The sequence below is a fragment of the Malaya genurostris genome, chromosome 3 (genome assembly GCF_030247185.1).
Source record: "Malaya genurostris strain Urasoe2022 chromosome 3, Malgen_1.1, whole genome shotgun sequence".
Taxonomy (NCBI): Eukaryota; Metazoa; Arthropoda; class Insecta; order Diptera; family Culicidae; genus Malaya; species Malaya genurostris.
The window spans coordinates 194,359,405-194,376,211 of record NC_080572.1 but is presented as its reverse complement, the minus strand read 5'-3'; the positions used below and the strand labels follow the sequence as shown (position 1 = coordinate 194,376,211).

The 16,807-nt window shown below is 36.9% G+C and overlaps 1 protein-coding gene across 4 annotated transcripts in view; it reads left to right on the top strand.

Annotated features, from left to right (window-relative positions):
- LOC131435937 (uncharacterized) overlaps positions 1-13,040 on the top strand; it is a 316,170-nt gene extending 303,130 nt beyond the window's left edge. For all 4 annotated transcript variants that reach the window (XM_058604244.1, XM_058604242.1, XM_058604245.1 and 1 more), the window contains one exon: positions 1,098-13,040. In XM_058604244.1, the coding sequence (XP_058460227.1) occupies positions 1,098-1,331 (234 nt within the window). In that variant the 3' untranslated portion in view covers positions 1,332-13,040. The remainder of the gene's footprint in view (positions 1-1,097) is intronic.
- Positions 13,041-16,807: the final 3,767 nt, after the last annotated feature.

Sequence of the window (16,807 nt, the reverse complement as noted above, 5' to 3'; positions counted from 1 at the left end):
TTAGTGCAAATCTAGAACAGTTTTGTTCGATTTGTGTACTTTTCGCTGTATGAAATTCACAGTAATCGAGATATGGTGAAGCCTTCTTTGTTTTTGCGAAAAATGTGAAAAAGGGAATGCTTGCATAATTCATACAATTGATCAACTAATTGATATTCGGAAGTGTTAAGGAACATATCAGTTGTTTTCGTATTCACGACATCCAGTTATGTCTCTGACATTACCCACCCGTCTTTTTTTAAACAGACTTTAGTTGGAACTTTTTATAATAACTTCGAGCAGAATATTCGGTTTTCCATCGTTTCAAGGGGATTTTATTCCGAGAGAATTTATCTTTCGAACGGTCGTTTTTACCATTAGATTTTTTTAGTTCTGAAATCGGTCCAAAAATGGCTAAGATATAGTCAGTCAAAATTAGTCAAAATTCCCACTTTTTTTACCCTCTTGGTATACGGAATGTTAAGTTCGCGTAAATTAAGGTTTTAGTATAATACTAAGGTCCTGGTTTGGCGGTTCAATGCATAGGGCGCTGGTCTTACAAACCAGTTGTCGTATGTTCGAGTTCCGCCCTGGAAGGATTCGTAGTGTCAGTAGAATCGTAGCACTAGCCATGCAATGGTTCTGTACACTCTGAATCGGCTGCGAAGTCTGTTGAAACAGAAGGTCAAATTCCGCTACAGGAATGTAATACCAAGGCTTTGCTTTGTATAATACTTTGCTGGGATATTTGCTATTATTCGACTAAAGCCATTTGTAAAAAAGTTGATACGAAATTTTAGCAATTTTTCGAAGAGTTTCATTAAAATCCGAGAGAGTACTGCTAAACTTTGTTCGATTTGGCGCGAGATTCGTCTTCATGGAATATTCATAAGTCCCAGTTTTCGGATAGCACAATATATTCAATTCAATAAGATCTATTGATATCAATCTTTACAAAGCAAAGAAACAATTTTACTGATACAATCCTAAAGGGTCACTGTTTTGTTGCTCCCCGAACCCAGTTTCGCCCCAGGCAAACACACTGTCGAGAATCGTGCATGATTGAATTACAGAAAGCAAAATACAATTTCCTCTTTATTTTTGTTTATCATTCCCAGAGCAAAAACTGTCAACCTCGGAAGACAACGGATCCATCAGGCAGCAAGAGCAGAAACGACGCCAACGGCAATGCAGCTGCCGGTGCTGCAGGCGTCTCCAGCAGATCATCACCGGTAGATTCGGAAAACACCGCATTCCTCAGCCAGCACCATCAGCACCGACGTCGCCAGCGGAAGAGCCAACATCGCCACGATGGTGGTAGCGAACTTTTGAAGCGGGTTCATCGGACATAATAAACTGATTCCGTTCGTTAGGGTATATTCTGTCCCACCTGTCTCTGGTCTCTGGCGCAGTCCGGGTCCGTTCGGTCGGGGGTCGCACGGCCAATCGAGCTGAATACCGGCAAACGCCGCTTGTGGATGAATGAATTAGGAAATGCTTGTGATGTATCCGGAGGCTGAGTGAGATTCCGTTTCTCGGATTGGAACACCATTCCGGCGGCTATCGCCGGCGGACGGCGCACAGAACTGGACAGGATATTGGGACTACGATGTTGAATACAACAATCGAGCCAATCGAACCGTTGTTTGGACAGAATATACAATTTTGATTTGATTTCGAAATGCAAAGTCGATGGCGGAGAGGCGAAACGAAAAACACATCACTGAAGTGACTTATATACATACATATTTGAATCGTGTCCGTGATACGAGAGCTGAACCGAGGGTACCGAGTGTGTGAAGGCCGGGAAAAATTATATTTCCGGTCAATTGAGATCGGGATTCACAATTCGATAGCGTGTGATTGTATATATACATATAATAGGCTTCTTTTTGTATGAACTGAGTGCACTTCTACTCGAAGCAGGATTCAATAAAAAATAAAACGATAAGTGATGGAGTGTTTCAGTAGGAAAATATTTACAGATTCGAAGTGAGCAAATGAAAAACGATTTTTAAACACCACACAAACAAAATAAACCGAATCAATTGCTAGGTCAGAACTGTAGTTCTATTTTATGCTTGAATGAAAACAACAACAACAAAAAAACAGGTTCCGCTGAAATATTCACCATGACAGGGACAGGGCTCCCATGAACCACGAAAAGAAACACCAGAGCGTGACTAAGTTGGGAAAATGTGGTTTTCCCAGCCAGCAATTAAACCGGTCGCGGCATAGGAACATGAACACAAACACACCAACACACATTGCGACCAATGCGAGTGACATTTAGCTCGGGCACAACACTACACTAGGACCCATCTGTATCGTTTTCCAGGACCTCACAAAACTCTGTACAACCAACGTCACGTAGCATTCATCCAGCTACCGGTGTGGCATTCGTCGTAAACTCATCATAAATAGCACATTCTCATTCATGGAACGGTTTCAAACTTGTCATACCATATCTGAACCATCAGGCACTGAGCGACGGTTCTTTCTCTTTCACTGTTTGAGGTACCTTCTAGTATTTGTTTTTGTGATTTCCTTAAGCTCAATTTAACTTTGTAATAAACGTACTACCTAATCTGGGGGCTAGTGAGTGAGCAATTTATCAATCTTCGGTGAATGATGCACGTAAACACGTTCGTGGGCGGGTTGATAAGATGAGTGCACCAACAGTAGTAGAGGTGTGTTACTGATTTGATACGTTATCTATGTTCACCTTATGTTGTTTGAATCGATAAACAGCCAAATGTTTGTTATCTTTATTGTCCAAATTTGCGCTTCAGCTCTAATGAGTGTAGAAAGAGAAAGAAATATGCATCTCATTTTTTTGGTCCACTGAAAGTCATTTAATAATTCCTTTCATGAATGTTTTGAATATGCAGCGGAGTAGTCCTAAAATATTGCTTATTTGTGAAAAGTGGTTCGTGCTAGAAAATGATACCAGTAGTTTGTTCGTGCTTAGGCAATGATCCGGTGCCAAGTAATTTGGTACCTGAAAGTTACAAAAACTCTCAGTTCAATTGAGATGAAAGAATCCATTCACGTCCGTCGTTTTATCTAGCGCTTTGAAATTAAAAAAAATCGAGCCTTGATTGCAATGCCAAACTATCGCAAATTGATACCAATTACTGGTACTGGAAGTCATATTTTTTTCTTAAATTTTATATTTGTATGTCTTTATGTATTGTTCATGATGGTGCTGATGAAGTTGTTCGCCCTTAAGGTTAACTTGGAAGAATAAAGGATAATGAAATTGTAGTCTTTTAAAAAAGACTGATTTTTGAGAATTGTTATAAATACACAAGAACCCGAGTTGGCGGTTCAATGCATCGGACGCTGGTATTACAAGTTCAAGTTGTCGTATACTCGAGCCTCGACCAGGAATGATTCTTAGTGTCAGTAGAATTGCAGCAGCATTAAAACAAAAGAAATGCAATACCAAGACTTTGCTCTTGTTCGCAAACTTTTCAAGGAAAAAAGTGTAGTGTCCCGAAAAACAGAGGATGATTTAATGAAAATTTTGATTTTCTGTAGCTTTCGGATGTTTTTTGAGTTCATTCAAATAAGAATCTTATTTTCTTGAAAGGATTTTTATTTTCAAACTTAATATAATGTGGGTGAGTCGTATTTATAACAGATTTCTTATTAATTCATATTGCCTATATTTTTTCTACCATCGCACAGTGGGAAAAAAACCAAGGATATCCACAAAGAAATCGGGAACCATGGAAAAAAGCAACAAACAAAAGTGTTTCTTATGTAAAAAAAATCCAAAAAATTCTATGGAATGGTTTTTTATGGCCGCACGAATCGTCATCCTGCTCGATTTACCCCAAATGTACAGCAGTTTCTGGGTTTCCTATAACATTCGCTCTGTAACTTGAAAAGAAGTCGAGTGCGGTATTTCCTTGGACATTTTTACATAAGATAAACTAGATTTAGCAAACTTGCAAGGAGTTTTACCAAGATTGAAGGACGATTTACAGTAAGGATCTCATGAAATGGAAGAATTGGAGTAAAATAGCCACCAAAACGTTTCGTGCAGCCGGTGTGGGTTCTTCTAATTGATTCTCTCGACTTATTTTACATGAAAGTTGGTTATTCCAAAACACCGCATTCGACTTCTTTTCAAGTTATAGAGCAAATGTTATAGGAAACCCCAAAACTGCTGTACATTTCGGGTAAATTGAGCAGGATCGTGCGGCCATTGTAAACCATTCCATTAAATTCCTTAGACATTTTTACATTATAAACGCTCTAGTTTGTTGATCTAGCTCATTCAGTTCATGAATTCTTTGCGGGTTTTCATAGATTTTTTCCCACTGTGCATCGTCATAGCCTTTTTTAAACATTTCATTAAACCCTATCTTTAACCTTTTGGTGGATTTAGCTTAATTTCTGACGTAAGGAGTATATCGAAAATAAGCAAACAAATTTTTCTTTCAAACTATGATAAAAACGATATTTTATTCAAACTAATAATTGATCCTTTATTGTACGAGATTAAACTTGAGCATAATGAAAACCGGATGAAATTTAGGTTATTCCTTCGTGAATTTTTCGATCTTTTGATCGAGCGCTCTTCATCAAGTTCCGGACAAGTGTTGCATCACATTTTTTATACGCTTGAGCCCAATTTTTTTTTAACTCCTGCATGTTCCCAGCTGCCTAACCAGTCTTCTTAAAGACCCTCTTCACGATTGTCCAGTAACGTTCGATGGGTCGAAGCTGAGGCTAATTTGGTGGGTTGATATATTTCTCAACGAAATGTATACCCTTTTCCTCAAGCCAATTGAGAGTGGTTTTGGTATATTGAGACGACGCTAACACCAGCCTAAACAGTGGAGGTGTACTATGCTTCTTATATAAAGGCAGCAATCTCTTCTGGAAACACTCAGATCGGTAGATTTCTGCATTTATAGTTCCGGTAGTGTAAAAAATGGTTGACTTAAAACCACAGGAATATATTGCTTTCCATACCAGTACCTTTCGACCGAGTTTCTCCACTTGAATCGACCTGTCCGCATCGCTCTTATCCTTCCCAAAGACGACAGTAAAGTATTGTGGACCTGAAAGGGTTTTTGAGTCCTCCTTTACATAAGTCTCATCGTCCATCAAAACGCATGCATCCGGACACTGCAAAAGACGCAAATAAAATTTCCGGGCCCTTGTTGCTGCTCGCTTCTGTTGTTCTACACTTTGTTTCGAGATTTTCTGCTTCTTGTAGATCTTCAGGTGATTTCGCCTCTTGATACGCCAGCCCATACACACACAGATATTTTGCGTACCCGATAAACTGAGTCGAATGGTATCTATCACTCGGCTTTCCATGCCTCGGTTCAAATGCTTTCCATGTGAGAAAGGCAAACAATTGTGTTAGTCAAAAATTCCGTAAATTTTAATGCGTCAGCTGTTAGAAGTAAACGGACGTTTATATGAGCTTTTTTTCAAGTGTATTTTTATGCGGATTTTGAATACAATGCGATTTTTAAGCAAATATTTGTTTTTTTCAATTGGTTTGTATCAACTGCATAAACAATTCATCAGTACCAAAGTACTTTTTAATCCCTTTTTCTATTTTGTTTTCAAAATCAAGCCAGTTTTTCAAAACTATTTTTGGTCTCTCTCAGAAATGATTGAACCAATTCTTACAACCATAGATTCAATTCAATTACGATGCCCTAGAATGCAATTGGTTTTAATCCGGGCATGACTTCCGATTCCGGAATTAGAGGGTGATTGAAAGAAATAATTTCTAGAGTCTGTTTCTAAATTTAAGTAGTGTTTAAAATTTCGATTTTTTGTTCGAAGCGACGATACATAAAACGTAAATAATCTGGGCTCCGAGCTTTTACAGTTTGTTGGTCTTGTAAGTTGTAGGTCTTAGATATTAAACAAAAACTTCAGCGTCTATCAAAATGCATGAACTACGCGTTGGATTTATTGTAACAGTATGAAATTGGTCACACTCGTATATGTCCGTTCAGAAGCTGAAGAGGCATTCATATTTTTCCGTTCAGAAGCTGAAGCAATTCATATTTTTTCTAAGTGTGTAGTAAAATGACATGTGGATTTCTTAGCTACGTGTATAAAACACACTGTTTTGTGTTACTTTGGGTGGATGAGGAAAAACGAATAAACTTAGACAGTTGTGATGGTTAGCACATTCAACGGTGCATTCATGGCAGCACTTGTGGTACAGGCAATAACTCGTCTGTGAGCGTCCATAACAAAGCACTTGCACACACCCTTTGCCAGTTTTAACGGAATTATTATTTTTCAAATTGCGCAATACGTGTCCAGTTCGAGATATTTCCAGGGAAAAAATAAATCCAATGAAGTTCTTTATTTGGCAAAAATGGTTTTGGCTATGTTCAGCTTTTTAATGTAATGATGAGTTTTTCACGTCCGAAGAATTTGTCTTTACCAGCTTAGTTGATCATTTTTACCACGAAAATAGCTAGCTGAACTTTTCTGTATCGTTCCAATGAGTTGATTTCGATCAGTCGACAGCTATCGGGATACAGGTCGGGAAGCTCGAACGGGTTCGTACACACTTCGAAAAAACCCTGTAATTTTTCATCTCATTAGATGCACATAAATGGAGCATCGCAGTTCACGCAGATTTACGTCGAAGAACATTTAATATTGTGTCCAAAATTCCATAACATGACATTCATTTAAACAAAATGGCGATAACTTTCACTTGCCTCCAGTCAGGTGGAACAATATTATGCTCAAGAAACTTGTTGAACAATTCCAACAAACGTCTTTTTGAAAGGTCGGGCAGATTCTTCACCAAGTTGAATTTAATTCTGTCCAACCCACGAGCGTTATTGTTACAAGACATGAGTGCTATGGAAAATTCCATCATTGAAAAGGGGCTATCAATGGAACCATTATTTAGAGAAGACCTCCTAATAATGCTATGCGTAGGAACAGAAGCTGGACAAACTTTCCTCGCAAAATCATAGATATTCTAGTATTCCTCAGTCTCATTTTCTACGTAACGATTCCTCATTCGTCTGGCCGTATTCCAAAGAGCGCTCATAGAGGATTCTCTTGACAAACCTTCGACGAAATAGCTACATTTTTTGGCCCGAAGTATGTTCTTGTACTTGGTTTCTAAAGCCATGAATTTTTCAAAATTCTGATGAGTTCCTCCTCCCGTTTTAAAAACGTCTTGCAAGCATTTTGTTTTGCGAGTTCAGCCTCTGAGCACTCTTTGTCCCACCAGGGGTTGGGAGGCCTTCTATTAGTCGTTGGCTCAGGAAAACGTTTAGTTTGGGATTGTTCTGCGGCCTCCAGAATCGAACAAACGAGGAAGTCATATTCTTCAATTGGAGGGAGCTCTTCCATTGAATTTTAAATACTAGAGATACTACTTTAGTATTTAATCCAATCAATATTTTATGTCCAATAATATGGAATATTAACTGAATTAGAAATGCCTTTGTTACTTCTAATTGAGATTATGATTGGTAAATAAGCGCTACCGTGTAAATCAGGCTATTTTTTAGGTGCAATCTAGTCGCATTGAAGTCGAGCAAAGAGATAAATCTAGAGCACTTGGACGTGCAGGAGGTCTTGGAGTCCAATGATATTGTTCAGTTTATTTGTATTTTGAAGTATAGCAGAAAATCCTACGAAAAGATGGTAGTGTCAGTGATGGAAGTTTACTGTAGACGTATTTCACGTCACGCGTTTCATATTTCCATCAATCTGTTCTGTAGTTTTTGTTCGGTGATACTTTTACTATCGTTCTATCTGTCACGAAGATAGATTATGTTATTGTTTTGAGATGAATTTCAAATAAAATAATTCAAATATTTCAATATTTTGAATATTGCTATCGCCGTAACGGAACCAAGAATATATTGTTAGTTAAAAATAGTTACAGATAAAATATAATTCGCTACTTTTACTTACCTTTTTGTTGTAGTCTCACGAGATGAGCTCACACTGACGCACACAACTCCAGAGAACTTCTATACCCTTAAGCTCGAAAAAGAGACAACTCTCCTAAAGGGGCGTCTCACTCTAGGGTAACGAAGGTTTTTTGGCCACTCAAATATATTCGGTTATAATCAAAATCAAGTACGTATTCATGCCTAATATGTTGAAGAATTGAATAATCTTCCAAATTCTTAGACAAGATGTATTTCATTTTGATTACATCCAGAAATATGTACGCTAGACCAAAACATATTAGAGTGGTCAACCTACCTTCGTTACCCTACTTTATCATAGAACGGGATTTTTTGCTGTCATAAAAAGTGAAGATTGAAATCAGTATCATACGTAATTTTTCTTTGAAGTTAACATAAATTGATGAATTTTTTCACATATCAACATCAATTTTGTTTTTCCAATCAATTTCCCTTGCAACTTTAACATTAAAATAAATAAAACGCTTTGTTCTGTCAACCAACTGTATTTTCTGTCAGGACTGATTGAATTTTGCATGTTTCGCTCATTTACCACTTTCATATGGCTAGCTATTTGTAATCTAATGATTCTTGATTCAAACCCCAGTTGTTAACAGGTTTTTATTTTCCATTTCGTCGATTTTTCAGAGTAATTTTTCAAATTGTGCTAAATTTTGTTATTTATTTACTTTATTCATAACTAACTCCATCCGACTAATGGATTGCGAACAACAAGATACAGCTTTAGCTTCCAAATTTAGAGCCACATCGTTGAAGAACAATACGAATTGCAAGGGTCCTATATTACTATCTTGTGGGACGCCATGCATTTTGGTACAACTGATTTTATGGAATTTTACTGCTTTCTTTCTGTCTGTGCAGATATGTACTTCGGTGACTCAGCTGATAAACGAACATAGATTACAATGTAATGATTATCAGTTCAATTCGCGCAGTTGTGATCGATTCTTGTTTTTTATTTCATTGAATTTCAAGCCATGTAATTTTCAATTCACACAATTTTATACGATCTTGAATATAAAATTATATAAAATGCGACGCTTTTAAAGCTTGCTTCAGATAGAATTGGAACAAAGACATTTGCCTGTATTTCAGTTATTTATTATTGAATTCAAGATCTTTTAATACGAATGTGGCGTTTTCTTCATACTTTTAAGAAAAAATACGGATAAAATTACTCGTCACGGTTTCGAAGGAATTCTCGAATTTTTCCTGTAACACGGCTCATTAGGCGATGCACACCTTCTTCGTCCATCGTTTTAGCTATCGCATTCCACCAGGTCGTCATTGATTGATGTCTTTGACAACCTTTCCCCTTATCTTGAGTCTCCTCTTCATGATTGCCCAGTATTTCTCAATAGGGCGGAACTGGGGGCAGTTGGGTGGGTTAAGGTTTTTCGGAACAAACTGGACCCTTTTCTCTGCATATTATTCTTGAACGACTTTGCTGTAATAACAGCTTGCCAAATCTGGCCAAAACATTACGAGATGGTCGTGGGATCGAATGAACGGCAAAATTCGTTTTTGGAGAACACTCTTTTCGGCGCAGTTCCGATGTCATTGTCTTATTTGTAACGAAACTTTCGTTTTTTTGCCACAGCTGCAAATGTCCTGCCAAATCATAAATTTTTTTGCAAGTTTGTGGGCAAAAACAAATTTAAATTTGGCTGGAACATCCCCCCGAGCCATTGTCAAGTAAAGTTTTTGACCTGGGATTTGCCCGAAGTCAGCCTTGACATAGTTTCATCGTCCATCAGAAGACACCCGTCGAACTTGGTCATATAACAGTTCGGCAGAAAAGTTCGTATCGTTTAATAGAAACACACATTTTTTTGCCAAAATTCGTTTTTATTATTCAACATAATTGCCATCAGAGGCGATACCGCAATTATAGCGATCTTCCAACTTTTCGATACCATTTTTGTAGTACGATTTGTCCTTTGCCTCAAAATAGGCCTCAGTTTCAGCGATTACCTCTTCATTGCTTCTAAATTTTTTACCAGCGAGCATTCTCTTGAGGTCTGAGAACAGGAAAAAGTCACTGGGGGCCAAATCTGTAGAATACGGTGGATGAGGGAGCAATTCGAAGCCCAATTCGTTCAATTTCAGCATGGTTTTCATCGACTTGTGACACGGTGCATTGTCTTGATGAAACAAAACTTTTTTCTTCTTCAAATGAGGCCGTTTTTTTTTTAAATTTCGTCCTTCAAACGGTCTAATAACGCTATATAATAGTCACTGGTGATGGTTTTTCCCTTTTCAAGGTAGTCGATGAAAATTATACCATGCGAATCCCAAAATACAGACGCCATAACCTTACCGGCCGATTGTTGAGTCTTTCCACGCTTTGGGTTCGGTTCATCGCGTGCAGTCCACTCAGCTGACTGTCGATTGGACTCCGGAGTGAAGTGATGGAGCCATGTTTCGTCCATTGTTATATATCGACGAAAAAAATCGGTTTTATTTCGATATAACAGCTCCAAACACTGCTCAGAATCATCAATTCGTTGTTGTTTTTGATCGATTGTGAGCTCACGCGGCACCCATTTTGCACAAAGCTTTCTCATATCCAAATATTCGTGAATAATATGTCCAACACGTTCCTTTGATATCTTTAGGGTGTCAGCTATCTCGATCAACTTCACTTTACGGTCATTGAAAATCATTTTGTGGATTTTTTTCACGTTTTCATCGGTAACAGCCTCTTTTGGACGTCCACTGCGTTCATCGTCTTCGGTGCTCATATGACCAGTACGAAATTTTGCAAACCACTTACGAATTGTTGCTTCGCCCGGTGCAGAGTCTGGATAACACTCATCAAGCCATTTTTTGGTATCGGCGGCACTTTTTTTCATCAAAAAGTGTTTCATCAACACACGAAATTCTTTTTTTTCCATTTTTTTCACAATAACAAAAGTAGCTTCACTCAAAATGCAATATCTCACAAACTAATAATCAGACAGCTGTCAAATTTATACACGTATCTTTTGAAGGTTGGTACTAACTGAAAAGGGTATGGATTTAATTCTAGTGGCGCCCTCTTATAGAAACGATACGAGCTTTTCAGCCGATCTGTTAGTTTTCGAGCACGAATTTTGACCACACTATTCTGTTTTATAGTCCGATTTGGCTGTTTGCTAGCTCGATACGACTTGATTCCTTCCCGGAGTCGAGTTCTCCTCACGGTACTATGGGCAGCACCGACTTTTCTGGCCAAATCACGGTCCGACAGATTAGGATTCCTCTTAATCGTCTTCAATATCTTACCACGCAGTTTCCGGTCGACAGTTCCACTCCGACGATTGGCTTGAGGCTTCCGAATCGTCGTCAATCTTTCCTTATACCGTTTGATAACGCGCCATACGGTATTGCTAGGCAATTTCAGCTTTTTAGCTAGCCTAGATGCAGACCACAATGGATTTTCCAAATAACTGTGCACCATTTTTTCCCTTCTTTCGGCTTCCATGTTGATTGTTTACAAAGTACAGTCGATTTGCGGAATGTCAAAAATCATACGTGAAGCTGACAAAGTTCCCGACACGTGGGCGCCAAGAACTTTCAAATCCGTAGCAAAAGTTTGTTCCAATTCTAAATGAGCTTTATGGGTTTCTTTCAAGAAGTAAACACATAAAAAAATCGAACTGTGTACTAAATCACAGTGAAATCATCACTTGTGCTTTCTAATGTGTTCCAACTGTGCAAATAGACATCTTTCTAACAAGTTTGTCAACACCTTTAGTGATTAAAATTATTTTTTACGGCTAAAACTGAACGAAACTTTTTTCAAATTGCTTATAAAATGCGACTCGAAATGCTCTACAAAACAAACAGTCATGCGTTCCTCATTGTCCCAAGGAAAAACACTCTGTCTTCAAAATAAATTAGCACCAAGAACTCGAACGATTCTAGTAACTTCCTTCAATTAGCAACAGTTTGCTAAACTTGTTAGCTAGTAAAGACGTTGGTTAGATGTTGGTCATTTGCATCATTAAACTTTGACCAGCATCCAATCTGTTTAGATTCCGGTGCATTTGCTGCTTCGGTGCTGAAAACATTCCGAACTATTCAGAGGCACAAGAGCTTCATCGTAAACAATCAGGCATGATACGTATCCTGTTACGGTAAGCCCATTGCATGTTTCGTGATAGAAACGAATATGCACATCTCATCATAGTTTGCCCTCGACTTTGTTTATATTTGTGGTATGTTCGTCAAAAACGAAAAAAAAAACACTCAAATAGTGAAGAAGGATTTAATGCTCAGTCCTAGCCCTCGAACAAGAAACACCATCATCAACTTTTGCAAAGTGAGATGAATATATTTCCACTGGTAAATCTAAATTGAACACTAAGCGGCGCAGTGTGTACTATCACTAGAACTATCCTTCCCGGATCCGCACGAAATGTCATACTGAAATCTAGGACAGTCCAAATAGGGAAGGGGAGCAGGTTGAAGAACATAATCGCATATTCAAAAACGTGCTGACAAGTAGAGAGATTGTTATACTTATACATAGACAGATATACACATTACGGATAGTTTTGTCGGTTCAAACGAGGAAATACATATTGCATAGGGAACTATTGAAATATGTGAGATAGGTAGAAGGACGAAAAATACGTACAGTGGCGTTCGTGAGTCTCCGACCTTGGAAAACATCAAATGAAACATACGCATTTTTTTCGAGCACAGTTCACGGAATGAGAAACACAATGGTATTCAAATTATATGCAAAGAGCGAGCTGGAGACAGATTTTAATTATTCGAGTTCACTAACTCACGACCCGCACTGTACGATGCACTTTATTCGGTGAACGCTAGATGAAGCAATCTCGTTTGCGTATGGAAATGCAGTGGTTTGGTTCTACCGAATGGAACGAGATAAGTATTTTGGATTAAAATATACCCACGTACTGGAACGATTCGGTACAACAGGAAATGGTTGCCCGACGAAATGAGGTATTAGCGATTTGGCGGAAATTGAAATTGCAGGTAGTGTAGCGTGATCAACGCGCTGTTAGGATAGCATTAGTTATATTCCTTGGTAAACTGAGTATTAGAAAAAAATGCTTGCCAAATAAATTTTCTTTAGAAATACGAGAACCTGTTTGTTTTTTATATTGTTCATTTCACAAATACCCTGACAAACTCAAATAACTGTTCACAATGTCCGCAGTAATATTTTTCCCATTTCCTAAACAGTGACTCCGTGAATGAATACAATGTCCAGTAAACGAAAGCCCAGTTTCTCCCCCAATTATTTTTTGTTTGGAGAATAAATTGTTAACCTGGGAGGGGGGAGGTGGGGTTGTGTTCACACGTACCGCACAAAAAACGCATAACTTCGGAAATCCGCATAAAAAACCGTGTCACATCAGCAATTCGCGTAACATCAGAAAATCAGCGAATAAAATGCGTAACTTCGGAAAATCGTATAAAAAACGCGTAGCTTCAAAAATCGTCGTTACATCGGACATCTGCGTTAAAAATTCACGGAAGTTTGGGAATATACGAAAAAACGCATGAAAAGAAACCGCACAAGAATAGACTTGTACTATGAAGTGGATATCAGTTGAATCGAAAATCTTATTTGAAACCTTGAAACAGTTGTAGCCGCCCATTTTTGCTATGTATTTGATGAATAAAATGATACTTAATGTTTTTTTTTTTGACAAATTCATCATTTAGACTTAACATTAGTTCGCATTTGGAGGTGAAAATAGATAGAAGGAATGAAAATTGGTTAGACATTCGATTAGTCGAATCATTAATTTTCAGTGTGGTGATGAATTTTAAAAGCAAGTTTTGAAGCCGATCAATAGCTAATACTTAGTATTAGATTTCAAGAAATTACTTCAAAAATTCGATTTGGCATTGAATCAGACAGTTTCTGCAGTTTTGAGTCTGCACGCAAAGACCGAAATCAGCTTTTTGGCGAAAAAATTAGTTGATTTGCTGATTTTAGTTAGTTATTTTTTAGGACAACTAAAAAATTCTTATATTTGCTAATTCAGATTTGTTATTTTTAAACCCCTTAATAATGCTAAAAAGTTGGTTGAATTTGCTAATTTTTCAGTTGATTTTGCAACATTTACATGCTGTTGTTTCTTAGCAAAGACACGCTCCACTTTCATTCAACTAATATTTTTAGCAAAATCAGCAAAACTATAGTTGATTTTAACCAATAATTATTGTTGATTTCAGTAAAAAATGTTGTTGAATTAAGTGATATTGTTGTTAATTTCAATTAAAATTGACAGGTAATAATAACAATAAACCTTCTTGAGTTAAGTAAAATATATACTGATTCCAACTGATACGAACTGTTAATTTTAGCTACAGCCAAAACGAGTCCAATTAATTAATTTATTTTAATTGGAATTGTCAGTTGATTTGATCAATAAACTTTCTTGAGTTTAATAAATTTATTTCTGTTTATAATGTGAATAATTGATTTTGCACTATAAACTAATAACATAGCTGCTTTCCTAAGTTTGTAAAAGGCCTCTTAACAAAAGAAACAATATATATTAAAATTGGTGAAGTAAAAGCAATCATACATATATATGCACACGGGTGAGTATAACCATGCAACACATGTGATTCACTCAAAAGAAATAACTCAGAATTAAAATTAAACTTACCTTACAGCTCAAAATTTATAATTCGAAAGTTCATTTTGTTAACATGACATGTTAGGTCGAAGTGTGAGGCGCCGTTTGAGGACCCTCCCTGTTTCTTCACGGCCAGCTAATCAATCCTGGAATTGTGCATCGACGAGAACTGCACAGGGGCTTAAAGATTTCGACCCTTTTTTTTACATATATCGAATCAGCTATTTTCTTTCTTTCAAGTCATTGCAGATTTATCTCTTTATTTTTTAATAATATTGGCCCTTATTACCGTTCTCATTTCGACCTTCACTTGGTGTTACCTTATACCAGTATCACGCACAGTGTAGTGATCACTGTAGTAAAAAAACCTTTTTTCCAAACAACGTGATGTTCATAATAACGTCAAGTTCATCCAAGTAATTACTAGCGACTTACGTAATAAGGACCTTTCATTTCACTTGATTTCCATTTCCGATTAGAACGCAACCCGATGATTATGGGCCTAGTTGAAAGCAAAAAAAAATGCTGACTCCACTAAGGAGATGACTGTTGGTACAATTCCCCTACTCGCTTGTTGTTACACGTGCAGGTGGATATTACATATTAGTAACTTTAGTCACTAATAGCACTATAGTTACTAATAATACTATATTTACTAAAAGTACTGTAGGGATACCTCTTCTTAGTATGAAAAGTTTATGGTTAAATTGAAAATACAAACTCACATTTTTGTGCTATTTGCTGTCCATGTCCATTTATTACGATTTCTTTTTAAAATCCATAATATTCTTTTGTTCAGATAATAATTCGCTTCGACTTTTTATATTCTGATTTATCCTTCAAATTTTGCCATCTTGTGGTTTTCTGTTGCTTTCTAAAAAGACGCAAATTTCTCCTTCTTTCTGAAAATAAAATCTGAAATGAGCCTAACAACTACAAATGATACATAATAAAAGAGTACTTATCTTATGAATTTTGAAAATATCATTCAATTTTCGCTTACGAGCAGAGAAAAAACTTTCGCCGCTAAAAAAAACTTCTCTGGCATAAACAATAATTCACCATTAGGGATGTCGTAATATCGATCGATTAATAGAGTAATCGATTAATAACACAGATAATCGAATAATATTTAATCGATTAGCTTATAACTAATATTCGATTATTGAGCTAATCGAATAATAAAAAAAAATCCATAGTAATATTTGAATGAATAATCGAGTAATCGATTAATAACCCAGATAATCGAGTAATCGATTAATAACCCAGATAATCGAATAAATTTCAATCGATTAGTTTCAAAATTATACTCGATTATTAAATAATCGAGTAATTCGAAATTTCGGACATCCCCATTCACCATTACTAATTTTCATTTGACATTTTATTTGTATCGTTTTCGTTTCGCTAGTTGGCAACGCAGAATTAGCAAATGAGCAGAGATGCCAGATACTTTCATAGAAAACCTGTATTGCTTTGTATAAAATATCTGTATTTGAATCAGCGTTGCCAGGTCATTTTTCCAAAAATCTCTATTCGGCGCAAAATTTTATCTGTACCACATCCGTATCAAAGTCTTTCCTACATAAGTACCAGGAAAATGTCACCAAGACTCATTTAGATGAGCAAAAGATAAGGAGGTCCCACGACCATCTTTTCTCATGTCTATTTAAGTTCAAAGCCAAAATCGGTATGTATCTGTATGATCCTTGAATTACCAGTATTTTGGGAGTACCTACCTGTATTGCGCTATAGAGTTAAAAAATCTGAATAAATACCGAGAAATCGGTATACCTGGCAACGTTTATCTGTATTCCCCTATTCCCTAATCAAATGAAATCTTTATAATTGGCAACTCTGCGAATGAGTTCCGCGAGTGAAATCGCTCACAGAATGTGTGTACCAGAGATGCCAGATATTTTTTTAATAAAAAATATTGTTTCTTTATACAAAATATCTCAATTCATGTGCGTTCGCTAAATGAAACCTGTTTTAATCCACCTAGTGGTGTATTGATGCCTTTCTCATATCAATCATACTATCATAAATAATACTGTGGTATTCTTCAAAATAATTTTCTTCGATTCTTGAAAGAATAACCGAAATCGGTTTGTTTGGCCGTCTTCTGATAAAAACTATCAATTGGAGAAGATTTGAGGTCGATTTAGGATATTTTTTACGGTTTTTCGCCCTTTTCAGTGATGGTATAAAGCTTTTAACACTTTACCCTATATTTCCGGAATCCGGAAGTCGAAT